Below are 13,202 nucleotides of genomic sequence, written 5' to 3'. Positions count from 1 at the left end.
AAAGTTGAACAAAAATGGAAGTCGCAGCCTTTTTTCCGTGCATTTCCTTTGTTTTTCTCGCAAAGAGACATAATTAAAATGAAACGCACACTTTTTGCCTCGTCGTTTGTTTTTATATTTCATGATTTTGTGTTCAGAGAGAAAAAGGATTGAAAAATCATAAAAAAAATGTAGAGTAAACATAAACAAAACAAGTTTTATTATTATTATTATTTTGCACGGATTCGAAAAAAGAACGACAACGATTGAAAAAGAGAGCATTTCGTACATAATTTATATTCAGTTGAAGTTACATCCGTTGCTTGTTTTGTGCTCTCCCGAACAAAAAAAAATTTTCGAGTAAATGGCATGTAAAAAGAGGAAATAATACCCGAAAACTCTGTGCTTTTAATTACTTTTACCTTTTGAATATTAAAATGGGCTCATAAATTCTACAAAAAGTGATGATATTAAACGCACACAATGGCAGCACAATAAATGAACATCGGCACAAAAAGAAATATTAATTTCTAAATTATTCCTTACTTTGTTTCTTCTGCACTTTCGTACGAAATTAAATTTATTATTTCTTCACAGCGCTACGATAAAATGAAGAAAAAGTAATTTTGTTCGTCATTAGTGCGAAAAAGCTCTCTCTATATAAAAAATAGCTCTCAATTTATCATTAATAATCCATTAGTCACAGTTTATGATAATAACTCATACACATAGTTAGCAACGGGACTCGACGATGATGATACACATTTATTTTTACATTCCTTATAAATATTTTTTTTTTGTGTCGATAAAAGGTAGAAACCCCTTTTGTTTTGTTTTTTTGTTCTGTTTCTAATGTGTTGCTTTTGTGTTAATGTATTGAGAAATAAATGTAATAATAGGCGAAGGTAATTGCATAGAAAGGTCGTTAACTGAAGAAAAATGCTACGAATTTCAAAGGATTCGCGTGAGAAGGAAAAAATTCTCTATTGAGATTTGGTTCATAAATTAGAAAAATATTTATTTGTGGAAAAGCTTTGAAATTTTATAAGTAAAAAAGAAAAATTTTTTTTTGCTAAAAAAAAATTAATTAAAAATTTTTTTAAAGAATAATATGAAAAAATTAATAAAAATTTTAAAGGATTCGCTAAAAAATTTTCTAAAAAAATTAAAATATTTTTTTTTTAATTCAGATGATTTTTTTAATTCAATTATTATTAAAAATTTTAATTATTTTTTAAAATTTTTATTATTTTATTTTTAATTTTTTTTTTAAAAAATTATGAAAATTAATTTTAAAAAATATTAAAATAATTTAAAAAAAAATTTTTAAAAATTATTAAAAAAAATTTTTAAAAAATTATAAAAAATAAAAAATATTCGAATAATTATGAAAAATAATTTTAAAAAAATTATAAAAATTAATTAAAAAAAATTATTTGAACATAACTCGTAAAAAATTATTAAATTAATTTTTAAAAAAATTAAGAAGATTTTAAAAATTAATACCTAAAAAATTAAAATTAAATAAAAAATAAATTTGCTCCTTTATGTATGCAATGGACATCAAACCACATAATCTCAATTTTCTTTAAATTTTCACAGAATTTTTTCGATTTTTTCATTTCAAAAACCTTCTCAGAGTTAAAACGAAAACTTTAAAAAAATCCTTTCATTAATTCCCAAACCGAAAATTCAAAGTTATTCCGTTACAAACGTGCTACAAATTTTAATTAACTCCAAAAACTGAGTAAAAACAAAAACTTTTCCGAATCCATCTCGTCTTCTTTTATTGAATTTTTAATCAATATCGTTCCCCAATACCCAAATCATTATTGAAACATTCATCACATTCCGTTAGAATTCATCATCAGCGTCAATGGGGAATAAAACATGCACATATTTAATCACTTTTACACCGCATAAGTACTTCTCAAAGTTTATCAACAAAAATAAACACAAAATTTCAATATATTGCCATTTCCCGTGTACCGACTACTCGTTCGCAAACCACTTTTATTTATTCATATATTCCATTTTGCCACTCGTATGAATGAGTTAAAATTTGAAATTGAGAAACACTTTAATTCCTTAATACTCTGTATCATTGCTAATATGTTTCGTCTGTGTGGCGTCGTGTGATTAGTTTTGGAAAAACGCTTTCTGTAAACAACTTGGATTGAAAAGTTTCTGAATTTGACACGAACCAATGCAGCATTGTTGCACTTTATTGTTACACTCACACAGAGAGAGAAATCTTCATCGGGAGATGGGAATATTGAAATAAAATAAACATTAAAATAGTTTTGCCTTTGGATGGGAAGGCACTCTCACACAGACACACAAAATTTTAAAATAAATCTTCGGGGATGAGTAAAATAACACTGTTTATTTTATGGATTTTGTTCTCTCTCGCACTGGCGAAGAGGCTTAAGCTTTTTATGCATATCTAAAAGGCAATGTGCTATGTCAATTTGAATGTTGCCAGTGTGCGAGGACAATACACACTCACACACACACACTAATCCCCAAAAGCATCGTAAATGGCACATAAAATAGAAATGTCGATATTTTCACGTAACTTGGCATGTTGTCGTTGGTGCGGATAGATAGAAAAGCCATAATGGATAAAAGAATAACTTTTATGGCAAAAATTAAGGGACTTAAGTACATCTCAGTTTGCTGTGTTTGCAGAAAAAAATCCTGAACTTTCATGAACTTTTGAGACAGAGATTTATTTCTCGACTTATTTTTAAAAAATTATTTTTTTTTTAATTTTTTAAATTTAATTTTTTTTATTTTTAATTGATTTCTAAAAATTAATATTAAAAAAATTATTAAACTTTAAAAAAATTAAAAAATTAATTAATCTAAATATATTATGTATTTTTTTATTTTTAATTAAATTTAAAATAATTATTAAAATATATTGAAAAAATTATTAAAATTAATTTTACAAAATTATTAAAATTATTTTTTAAAATATTATTATAATTAATTTTAAAAAAAATATTAAAATTATTTTTTTAAATTATTAAAATTAATTCTTTGATTAATTAACTTAAAAAAAATAAATCAATTTAATTTAATTTTTCATTTTATTTTACTTTTAGTTTATTTTAAAATTAATTTTTTTAATTTAAAAAAAATAATTTTAAATTTATTTGTTTTTTAATTTTATTTTCTAAAAAAAATTAAAAAATTAAAAATTAAAAAATGATTTCTAAAAAAAATTATTAATTAAAAAAATTAATTTAAATTTAATTTTTTTTTTCATTTTTAAAATTATTAAAAATTAATTTTAATAATTTTTTTTAAAATTAATTTTAATAATTTTTTTTAAAATTAATTTTAATTATTTTTTAAAAATTAATTTTAAAATAAATTTTTTTATTTAATTATTTAAAAAAAATAAATCAATTGAAATTTAATTTTTTTAATTAATTATTTAAATAAAATAAATCAATTTGAATTTAATTTTTTTATTTTACTTTTAATTAATTAATCGAATTAAAATAAAAATTAATTTTTAACAAATTATTAAATTTTTGCTGTTTTTGCAGAAAAAAAAATCCTGAACTTTCATGAACTTTTAAGACAGAGATTTATTCCTCGACACGAGAAAAAAATTTAATGAGCTCACTTTTACGCAAATTAGATCCATCCATTCCAATCCACTCGCGCGCGCAAAAAATGCGTTACATCACTTTTTTTTACACATGTTCTGACGAATAATTTTTTCCGTTCCAAAAAAATTGTTATAAATAAATAATGAATCCCTTTTTTTCGGTGCTGCGTGTTATCGTCGTCGTCGTCGTCGTTCCCGAAAACAAAAGCGAGGAACGACCGAAAAAATAATAAATGTGTCATAAAAATTAATGTCGAGTGACTGACTGTTGTTAAAAAAATATGCCAAATTTTCAAATAACACACGACGACTCGGCATATGCGAAAAAAACATCATAATACACGCTTTATTAACATATTTAGGATAACAATATTCCATTCATGGATGTTTGTTTTTTTTTCATTTTTTTTTTTTTAGTTCAATGTTAGAACATAGTCAGTCGGAGTAAAACATGAAAAATGACTATGAATATTATTATCAGGCGCAATTCATTTTTATTATTTTACATCGTCGGTTCTTGTCTTCTTCGAAGGTGCGAGAGCGCAATTATTACATTTTTGCCATTTTTTTTGCTGCGAGCGTCAACAAGCGAGAAGAACATAATCCTATCGTGCCAAACGCTTGTGTTTTTAATACATCATGATCATAACAATCTTTTGTTGTTGAATAAGTAACGTTAACACCTTCGCACAAAAGGATTAGTCATCAAAAAAAAGTGTTATTAATATAGAGAAAAAAAAGAGGAAAATATGTTGAAAAAATGATCATGTTGTGTAGTTTTGCATCATCACAATTGACGATGCGGAAGGAAAAAATAATTCATGTTAATGGAGGTAGATGCGGAAGACACACCCTTTGCTGGAGTTTTGTTTAGATAGCAATCTTTTATGGAAATTTTTGTGATGATGAAGTGATATAATCCTTTTTTATCCTGAATTTTCGAAGAAAATTAACCTTAAAGATTTTTTCTTACTTTTTTTTTTAATCAAAACTTGAGAAGAAAATTTTTAGTTTAAAAAAAAAATATATTTTACTTTATAAAATTCTTTTTAAGAAAAATTTTTGGAACAAAGATTGATAAAAATTAAAAAAAAATTATAAAAAAATTTCAAAATAATGAAATTTTTAAATTTTGTTACTTTGGGTATGCAATCAACCTTACATTACATTTTTTAGATTTTTTCAAGATTTTCAAATACTTTTTTTTAATTTTTCAACTCATAAACCTTCTCATAGCTTTAACGTAAAAAATTTTTAAAAAAAAATTGGAAAAAAATTCAAAGTAATAAAAAAATTGAATTTTAAACTAATTTTGGGTATGCAATCAACATTACATTACATTTAAGAGACTTTCAAGAGCTTTTCAAATACTTTTTTAAAATTTTTAAGCTCATAAACCTTCTTAAAGCTCAAACGAATAATTTACAAAAAATCCACACAGGATTCGAAAAATAAAATTTAGAGTTAAAGCGTTACAAATGAATTTTGCTTTTAAAATTTTAACGATAGGTTGAAAATTTTTTTAATTTTTTGCTGTTTTGATATTCAGATGATTTCAGTTTGTCGTCAATTATCACACCAAAGTATTTTTTTATTATTATTACTCCCATAACATTGTGTGTGGATCACAATTATTCTTTCGAAGTACATCGATTTCGTTTTAAAATTAACATTAATCTAATCAATACAATCAACATAACATTTTCGTCAAAAAAAATTGCACAAGACAATTTGAACTCCTTTTAAGTCTACAAAAAAAAAATTATTAAATTAAATTTTATTAATTTACAAAAAAAAATCTACTTACCATTTTTCGTTAAAAAAAATTCCCTCCGCCATCATAATACTTTAATAAATTGCTTTTAAATTTCGCTAAATTAATTAAATTCACAAAAAAAAATATGAATTCCAAATGACTGCTCATTAATATAATTTTCTCTCCTTCGCTGCAAAAAAAAAAAACGTCATGAGTTCACAAAAATAATAATCGAATGCGAAATTTTCGTTGTAAATGAAATAATAAATGGTTGTTGTGCTCATCATCATGTCGTCCTTTCCAGACAAATACACTTCAATGATGCCATTACGTGATGTATACATTGTCAAAATTATAATAATAAATACATGAAATTCATAATAAAGCACTTTCATTAAATTTTCTCTCGGTTCATTGAATGTAATCCAATTTTTTTTTATCTTTTTGCTTTTTTTACATTTTTTAAAAATAAAAAAATTCGTTGCATCAGCAAAAAAAAAATGTTTGTAAATTTGAATGTGCATAAACAACTAATTTCATTCCAATTTTCTTTTACAAAAAAAAATTGCGACTGCAGAAATTTCATTTAAAAACCAACATTTTTCAATTGAACGAGAAAAAAAAAACTTTTCATACCGCACACAATTCTATATGCATTTGGTCAGCATAAATAAACAAACAAATCAGATTAAATATCAATTTTTTGCCTCAACCGAAGTTTACATATTGTTTTACCACATTTTTATTTTTTTTTTGCGCCCTTTGCGAATTTTCGTGCAGAAAAGAGTGATTTTTTAATGTGATTTTTTTTAATGAATTAATAAATAAACGGACTTTTTGTACACGGCAATGAACATAATTAAGGTTCAATTGATTCATTACGGGCATGACAGGAACAAACAGACACACTGTTCAACCGCAAAAGGTAACTCGCGATATGTTAAGCCACACCAAACGTAAATTAAAACGTAAACGAACAAAAACACATTTTTAAGGTTAAAAAATTGTTTTTTTCGACAGTAATCGGTTTAAAATCATACTTTATGTGTGCTTTGTGTCTCGTGTGTTATTGTTTTATTTTTATTTGTGAGTTATTTTAATCTGGTCTCCGGGGAGAAATATTCGTATCAAAATGGAGACGCCTTGTGATTTATTATTTTGAAGCAAAAAATAAACCTTTTTTCTTCGGAAAACCTCATTTCATTCTTTACTTAAGTTGTTTACTCCAATTTTGCCACAAACTTCTCGTCTCCCATATCCATATCCATAAACATTGAGTTGTTATTCTGGCTAAAAGTAGCAGCAAAAACACAGACGAACATTCATTACTTCGGAACTGAGGGTAAAAAAAGCAAAAAAAAACCATTGAGTTAAAAAAAATGTTTGGTTTCCAGAGTGTGGTCTTTCACTTACATTTGTTAATTTGGTTATTGCATTTTTGCGATGCCCATGTTTTTGTTCTCAACCATTGTCGTTTTCGTGTCGACTCGAGTCGAGTGTGTGTGTGCAAAAAATATCCGTTCATTTATGGGGACAATTGAAACTAACTGAAAAAAGGATCATTTTCACTTTTGTATTTTATGGATTTGTTGTGGTTCGTGGACCATTTATTGCTTTCAGGGAATATTTTTTGTACCGCATTTCGAAGAAAAATGCAAAAAATCTCATTTGAAGTTATGAGGAGTAAGAAAATGTGAAATTTGAGGATTACTAAAATGTAAAATTTGTATATATTTTACTTATGAGATTATTTTTTAAAAATTTTTCTTAAAAATTTTAAACATAAGACTCGAAATTATAAAAATTTTTATTTTAAAGAATTTTTTTATGAAAAATAGAAAAATTTAAGATGAGGAGTACGAAATTGTGAAAAATTAAAAGTTTTCAAAAATTTTTTTTTTTTTCTAATTTACCAAAATCGTTAAAAATTCTTATATTTATTTGATAAAAATATCTTTCGAATCATCAAAAGAAGAAAAATTTTATATGAAAATTTGAGGTATACTTAAAAGTGAAATTTGAAAATATTTTTGAATCATGAAAATAAATTTTAAAAAATTTTTCATCAAAATTTTCAAGAAATTAAATTACTTGAAACTATAAGAAATTAAAAATTTAAATTAAAAGTGTAGTCAAAAATTTTTCTTTTTATTAGAAATAAAAAAAATTAAGATGAGGAGTACGAAATTGTGTGAAATTTAAAAGTTAAAAAAAAAATTCAAAATTCTTAAAATTAAAATATCTTAAAATGGGAGAAAAATCGAAATTTAATTTTTTTATTAATATTTGAATAAAAATTTGAAGGAAAATTTTAAAAGTATGAAATTATGAAATGAGGAATACTAAAATGTGAAATTTGAAAAATTTTGACTTTTTATTCACAAAATTTCTTTTAATTTCAGAATAAATTTTAAAATATGTTTAGATTAAAGTCTAAAATATTTTCAAAATCTTGAGAAATTTAATATAAGAGACATTTTTTTATTAAAAAAAATTATATGAGGAGTACATAATTGTGAAATTTTTTTATAAAATTTTTCTAATTTAGAAAAAAATTCATATTTTTAAATTCTGCTCAAAATTATTCAAAAATTTATTCAAATATGAGCAAAATTTTCAAAAAAACAGTTTAAATGAGCAAAATCTAAATTATGAAAAAAAAATCAAAATACGATAAAGTAAACAATAATTTCGTTCACGATAAAAATCTTCCAATCTCAATTTTATGTTCACATGGGACGTAATTAACGCGACAAAGGGTTAACAACACCCACGCGAGGCAATATTTAAAAATAGATTGTAGTAATTTTCGCGCGGTCTCTTATCAAAGTTATGGATCAAACTAATGGATTTTCATTTTTCACTCGCTTTTTTTCAGACACGCAACACAAAACACAAACAAAACAACAATCGACGAGTGATTGAGGATTAATTTGCCAGCATAAAACGCAGCAGAAGCAGCAAGAGCAACGTTGTTTAATCAATTCTATGTGCATGAATCGCTTAGCGGAAAGAACAACAACAACATGAAGGGGTATTCGCCATCAGATAAATTGGTTGTGAGAGACAGTGTCGACTTGAGTGATATTAGTGAAGTAGAAGATGACGTGTTCATCAGAGATGGGCGAACGTGCAAAATGTACGAGGATACGGGATTGAAGAGACCTTTGATGCCGCCGCGCCGCAAAACGAACAAAGGACAAAAAATCATCCCGATCATGAAGAAACGAACGCGATGTTGGACCTGCTGCGAACCATTTTGCTATGGATTGGCAGCAATAACCATACTAATTGGTAATAAATCAACCGATTTTTGTTCTTTTTCCCTTTTTTACCGCATTTCGAAGAAAAAATGTGAAAATGTGAAATGAGGAGTTCGAAAATGTGAAATGAGGGGTTCGAAAATGTGAAATGAGGAGTTCGAAAATGTGAAATGAGGGGTTCGAAAATGTGAAATGAGGAGTTCGAAAATGTGAAATGAGGAGTTTGAAAATGTGAAATGAGGAATACGAAAAGCAAAAATACAAATGCAACATCGAAATGCGGTTTAGTGTGTCGTTCTTTAGACGACTACTTTCTCTATTTTTTTTAATTGTTCTCGTCTTTTTTCAGCTTTAATTTTTCTAGCAGCCTTGATACTGACAATGTTCCCCGTTCCCCTGCAAAAGATAAAAATCTGGCTGAGAAAGGATCTCACCTTCACGAGTAATTATTCGTCGTCTTTTAGTAATCTTTTTCACATTTCCGGTAGCAGTAACGACCTAGACTTAGTACCATGTAGCCAAATTTCCGTCGCGCCAGTTTGGAGTAAATCCGTTGCGAAACTCAGTAGCGAGACGCCCGTTCGCAAGGCAGATTTGACGAATGACGGCATCGATGATGTCATTATCGCGTACGGCATCGAGGAGATGGCCGATGGCGAGGAGTTGCCCAAATGTAAATTTACAAAAAGTGGTCTAATCGATATCTGTACGGGCGGCGTGCTTGCGCTAAATGGGCTCACGGGTGCCGTGTTATGGCAAAAATGGACTGCACACACGATATTTTCGGTTTTCTGTACGAGTGACTTAAATAATGACACGAATGTTGATTGTGTCGCATCTGGTCGAGGCGGTTTAATTATTGCGATAGACGGCAAAAATGGGAGCACAATATGGGAGACAGCAGATGCATCTGATTTACAAATTATCACGGTTACCAGCAACAACATAGACTTGTATACCGTCAACGTGATACGCGACGTGAATGATGATGGTGTTAATGATATTGTGGCGGCGCACGTTGAGGATAACGGTAAGTATGCGAGTGCGTGAAAATTTAGAAAAAAAAAATGAAATTTGAGTTGAAAAATATTTTTTTAAAAATTGTCAAAAAAACTCATTAAAGCTTTAAATAGACTCTAAAACAGAATGAATTTAATTAAAATTTTTCTATAATTTCTATTTCTAATTTAGATCTAAATATGATCTAAATTTCTTAAAATAATAATTTGAAGAAATAACAAAAAAAATTTGAAAAATTATTTAAAATAAAAAATTAAAAAAAAAATTAAAATAAAATAAAAAATTAAAATTTTGAAAATTAATTTTTTTTTTAAACAAATATAATTTTTTTTATATTAATTTAAATTTTTTTAAAAAGTTTTTAAAAAAATTATTTAAAATAAAAATTAAAAAATTTTTTTTTCGAAATCTTTCAAAGATCTCAAAATTAAATTCTTAAAATAAGCTAAAAGTGAACAATTTTTCATTTTTTAAAGTTTTATTTATTAAATTTTAATAATTTCACCAATAATAAATTTTAAATTAAATTTTTAAAAATTATTTAATTTATATTTTTTTAATTTAAAAAAAATTCTTTAAATAATTTAAATTTCTAAAAATAAAAATTTAATAAATAAAAATTTAAAAATAAAAAAAAAATAAATTTCTAAGATTCATAAATTCAATTCTCATAATATGCTGAAAATATAAATTTTGAACAATTTTTCAATTATTTTTTTTTTTAATAAAATAAATGAATTTAAATTTTTTAACTCATTTAAATTTCTTTAAAAAAAATAAAAAAAAATTATTAAAAATAATAAAATAAAAATTTGATTTTTTTCTTTTGAAATAAAAAATTAAATTCCAAAAATTTTTAACTAAATTTTTAAAATATTCTGAAAATATAATTTTGAATAATTTTAATTTTTTTTTAATTAAAAATTTATTTAAAAAAAAACTTAAATTCTTGACTTTAATTTTGTCTGTAAAAAAAACTAATTTAATTTTTTTTATTTCACGAAAATTTTCACATGTTAATATTATTCTTTAATTTATTTCACTGTAGTAATATAAAATCCGCATAAAATTCTCACAAAGACTCGTTTAAAGCTTTAAAAACAACTCAAATTAACGTCCAAAACTGCATTTCTGACACCTTTTCATCAACTTTTTCGCTTTATTCACTTTACTCATTCAAACAATTTTCTTCCTTTTCATTCTCTGTGTTTTTTAATTAAAACATTGCACCATCTGTTCGTCACAACCAACGCAACGCATAAAGGGAGCACAAGCGGCAGTCATATTAAATTAATTTCGGGAGCGACAGGTGAAAAGATACGAATGATACCGGCGCCTAATCGAGAGGAAATTTTTGTGCCAATACAATTACTCACGGACATGGATGGCTCGGAATTTTTACTTGTCTTGACAGGAGGACAAAATTCGCCCGGCGGAATATACAAAATTCCGCTTTTTGCGCTTGCCAAACCCTTGTCGCAGGTGAATTTCGGTACGATTTTCCGAAATCCAGATTCGGGATTCATGGTGCCTGCGGTAATTGTTGATATCAACGGTGACACAAGTAAGTTGACAACTTTTTCAGCTATAATGACGTTAATTGCATTTCTCACTATCTCTCGCTCGCTCTCGTAGTTGATGACATAATTGTATCTGACTTTAACTCTACCGTTTATGCGTTTGATGGAAAATCCTACACGCCGATTTGGACCTATTCGTTTCAAGGTAAATTGAATTTTATTCAAAAAATTTATTTAAAATGAAAAAATATATGAATTTTTTTGGATTTCAAAATCCTCCAAAAAAACAAAACATGAAAAATTATATTTTTTTAAAAAATTTTTTAATTTTTTTTTTAAGAAATTTTTTTTAATTTTTTTTTTTTTTAAGAAATTAACAAAAAATTAAATTTTTTACTCCAAAAATTTGAGACATTGACTTGTGAAAGGATTTTAATGAAAATTTTTCTTTTCTTTAAATATTTTGGAATTTTACAATTAAAATTTTTCATAAAAATTTATTAAAAAAAAATTTCAAGAAAAAATTTTAATTTTTTTTTTTATAATTCTATCAACCTCTTATATTTTTTTAATGGAAATTTAAAAATAAAAAAACAATTTTATTTTGATAAAAACTTTAGAGTAAAATTGAAAATAAGAGAAAATTAATAAAAAAAAAAATTAAAACTAAATATTTTTAGAATAAAAAAATAATAATTAAATTTAAAATTAAATTCAAACAAAAAATAAAAAAATAATTTAAATAAAATAAGTTTTGTTTTAATAAAATTTTTTTAAAAATTGAAAATTAAAAAATTAAATTTTTTTAAAATAAAAAAAAATAAAAAATTTAAAAATTAAATTAAAATACAATTTAAAAGAAAATGGGTTTAATTTAAACAAAAATTTAGAAAAAAATTGAAAATAAAAGAAATTCTACATTTTTCATTTAAAAAAATTGATAATTTTTATTATTTATTATTTCTATTATTAAAAAAATAATATTTTTTTTAATTAATTAAAATCTCTTACTTACAGGATCCGAATGCTTGAGTTCAATCGTTCCCGGCCATTACGATCACGACAACGTCACAGATTTCCTCGTCAAATACAGCACAGGACCCGGCTTCCCGATCTATTATTTCTCCCAAACGACAATTCTCAGCGGCATCAACGGCACTCCCATCGTCGATGTCGTCAAAGATTCGGGCGGCGCCAATAGTCTTCTCGCGGGCTTCAGTATTTCGCAAAAATCCGGCGGCGATATGTTCCTGCATTGGGAAAGCATGTGCGACGGCATCGACGAATACAAGGATACATATCAATTTGTGCCGGATAGCGATCTCGTGCAGCAATCACGTGCGGATATCTGTCAGCTGCGCTACAATGCGACAACAGTCCTCAAGCTGTATGGATTATCGAGACACGTGGAGCCGCCTGGCGTGCAACTTTACTCTACAAGTGAGTATTGATTGGCAAATTGCATGCACTTTTGGGTCAAAAATGTTAATTTCTTCGTTTTTTTCTCGCTCCTTGTTTATTTGTTTATTCATTTCAAATGAAATGGAACGAGGAAAAAAGAGGAAAATTGTAAAAAATAATAAATAAATTCAGAGCACACAATAACGCCCATCATATAAAACGGCAATTTACACAATAATGATGGAAAAAGAGGGAAACATGCAACACGAAATGTTGAGCAAAACAAGAAAAAAAAAGTTAAATGCCATTATTTGTAGTGGGAAATACAAGAAAATGATGATGATTACATTCGATACGGGTGTACGTGTCGTAAATTCTTCTCCAACTTTTTTTTTCTCTCTGACTGTTCACGAGCGATTCGAAGCGAAATAATAATATTAATAGTAAACATAAACATCACTAAGTTGCTGCTTTTGAAGCGATAAGCTCGAAACTTTTTTTTATTTCGCAAGACACCCATTAAAATTTTTATATTGTCTTTGCCATACAAAATTTGTTCGTGAGAGGTAATCTCGAAAACTATACGTCTCAGAGCATATGTTTCATGGAGAAAAATGTTAGTTATGACGTCCCCGATG

At 25.9% G+C, this 13,202-nt stretch overlaps 1 protein-coding gene across 1 annotated transcript in view; it reads left to right on the top strand.

Annotated features, from left to right (window-relative positions):
* The window catches only part of LOC134838138 (uncharacterized), a 103,359-nt gene that overhangs the window by 86,208 nt on the left and 3,949 nt on the right, over nucleotides 1-13,202 (top strand). Inside the window, exons 3-7 of the mRNA XM_063853608.1 lie at nucleotides 8,239-8,654; nucleotides 8,973-9,653; nucleotides 10,908-11,207; nucleotides 11,279-11,368; nucleotides 12,181-12,603. Coding sequence (XP_063709678.1) covers nucleotides 8,387-8,654; nucleotides 8,973-9,653; nucleotides 10,908-11,207; nucleotides 11,279-11,368; nucleotides 12,181-12,603 — 1,762 coding nt within the window. The 5' untranslated portion in view covers nucleotides 8,239-8,386. The remainder of the gene's footprint in view (nucleotides 1-8,238; nucleotides 8,655-8,972; nucleotides 9,654-10,907; nucleotides 11,208-11,278; nucleotides 11,369-12,180; nucleotides 12,604-13,202) is intronic.

This window comes from Culicoides brevitarsis, chromosome 1 (genome assembly GCF_036172545.1).
Source record: "Culicoides brevitarsis isolate CSIRO-B50_1 chromosome 1, AGI_CSIRO_Cbre_v1, whole genome shotgun sequence".
Classification (NCBI taxonomy): domain Eukaryota; kingdom Metazoa; phylum Arthropoda; class Insecta; order Diptera; family Ceratopogonidae; genus Culicoides; species Culicoides brevitarsis.
Note: the sequence above shows the minus strand (reverse complement) of the source record. Positions and strands in the feature narration are given on the sequence as shown.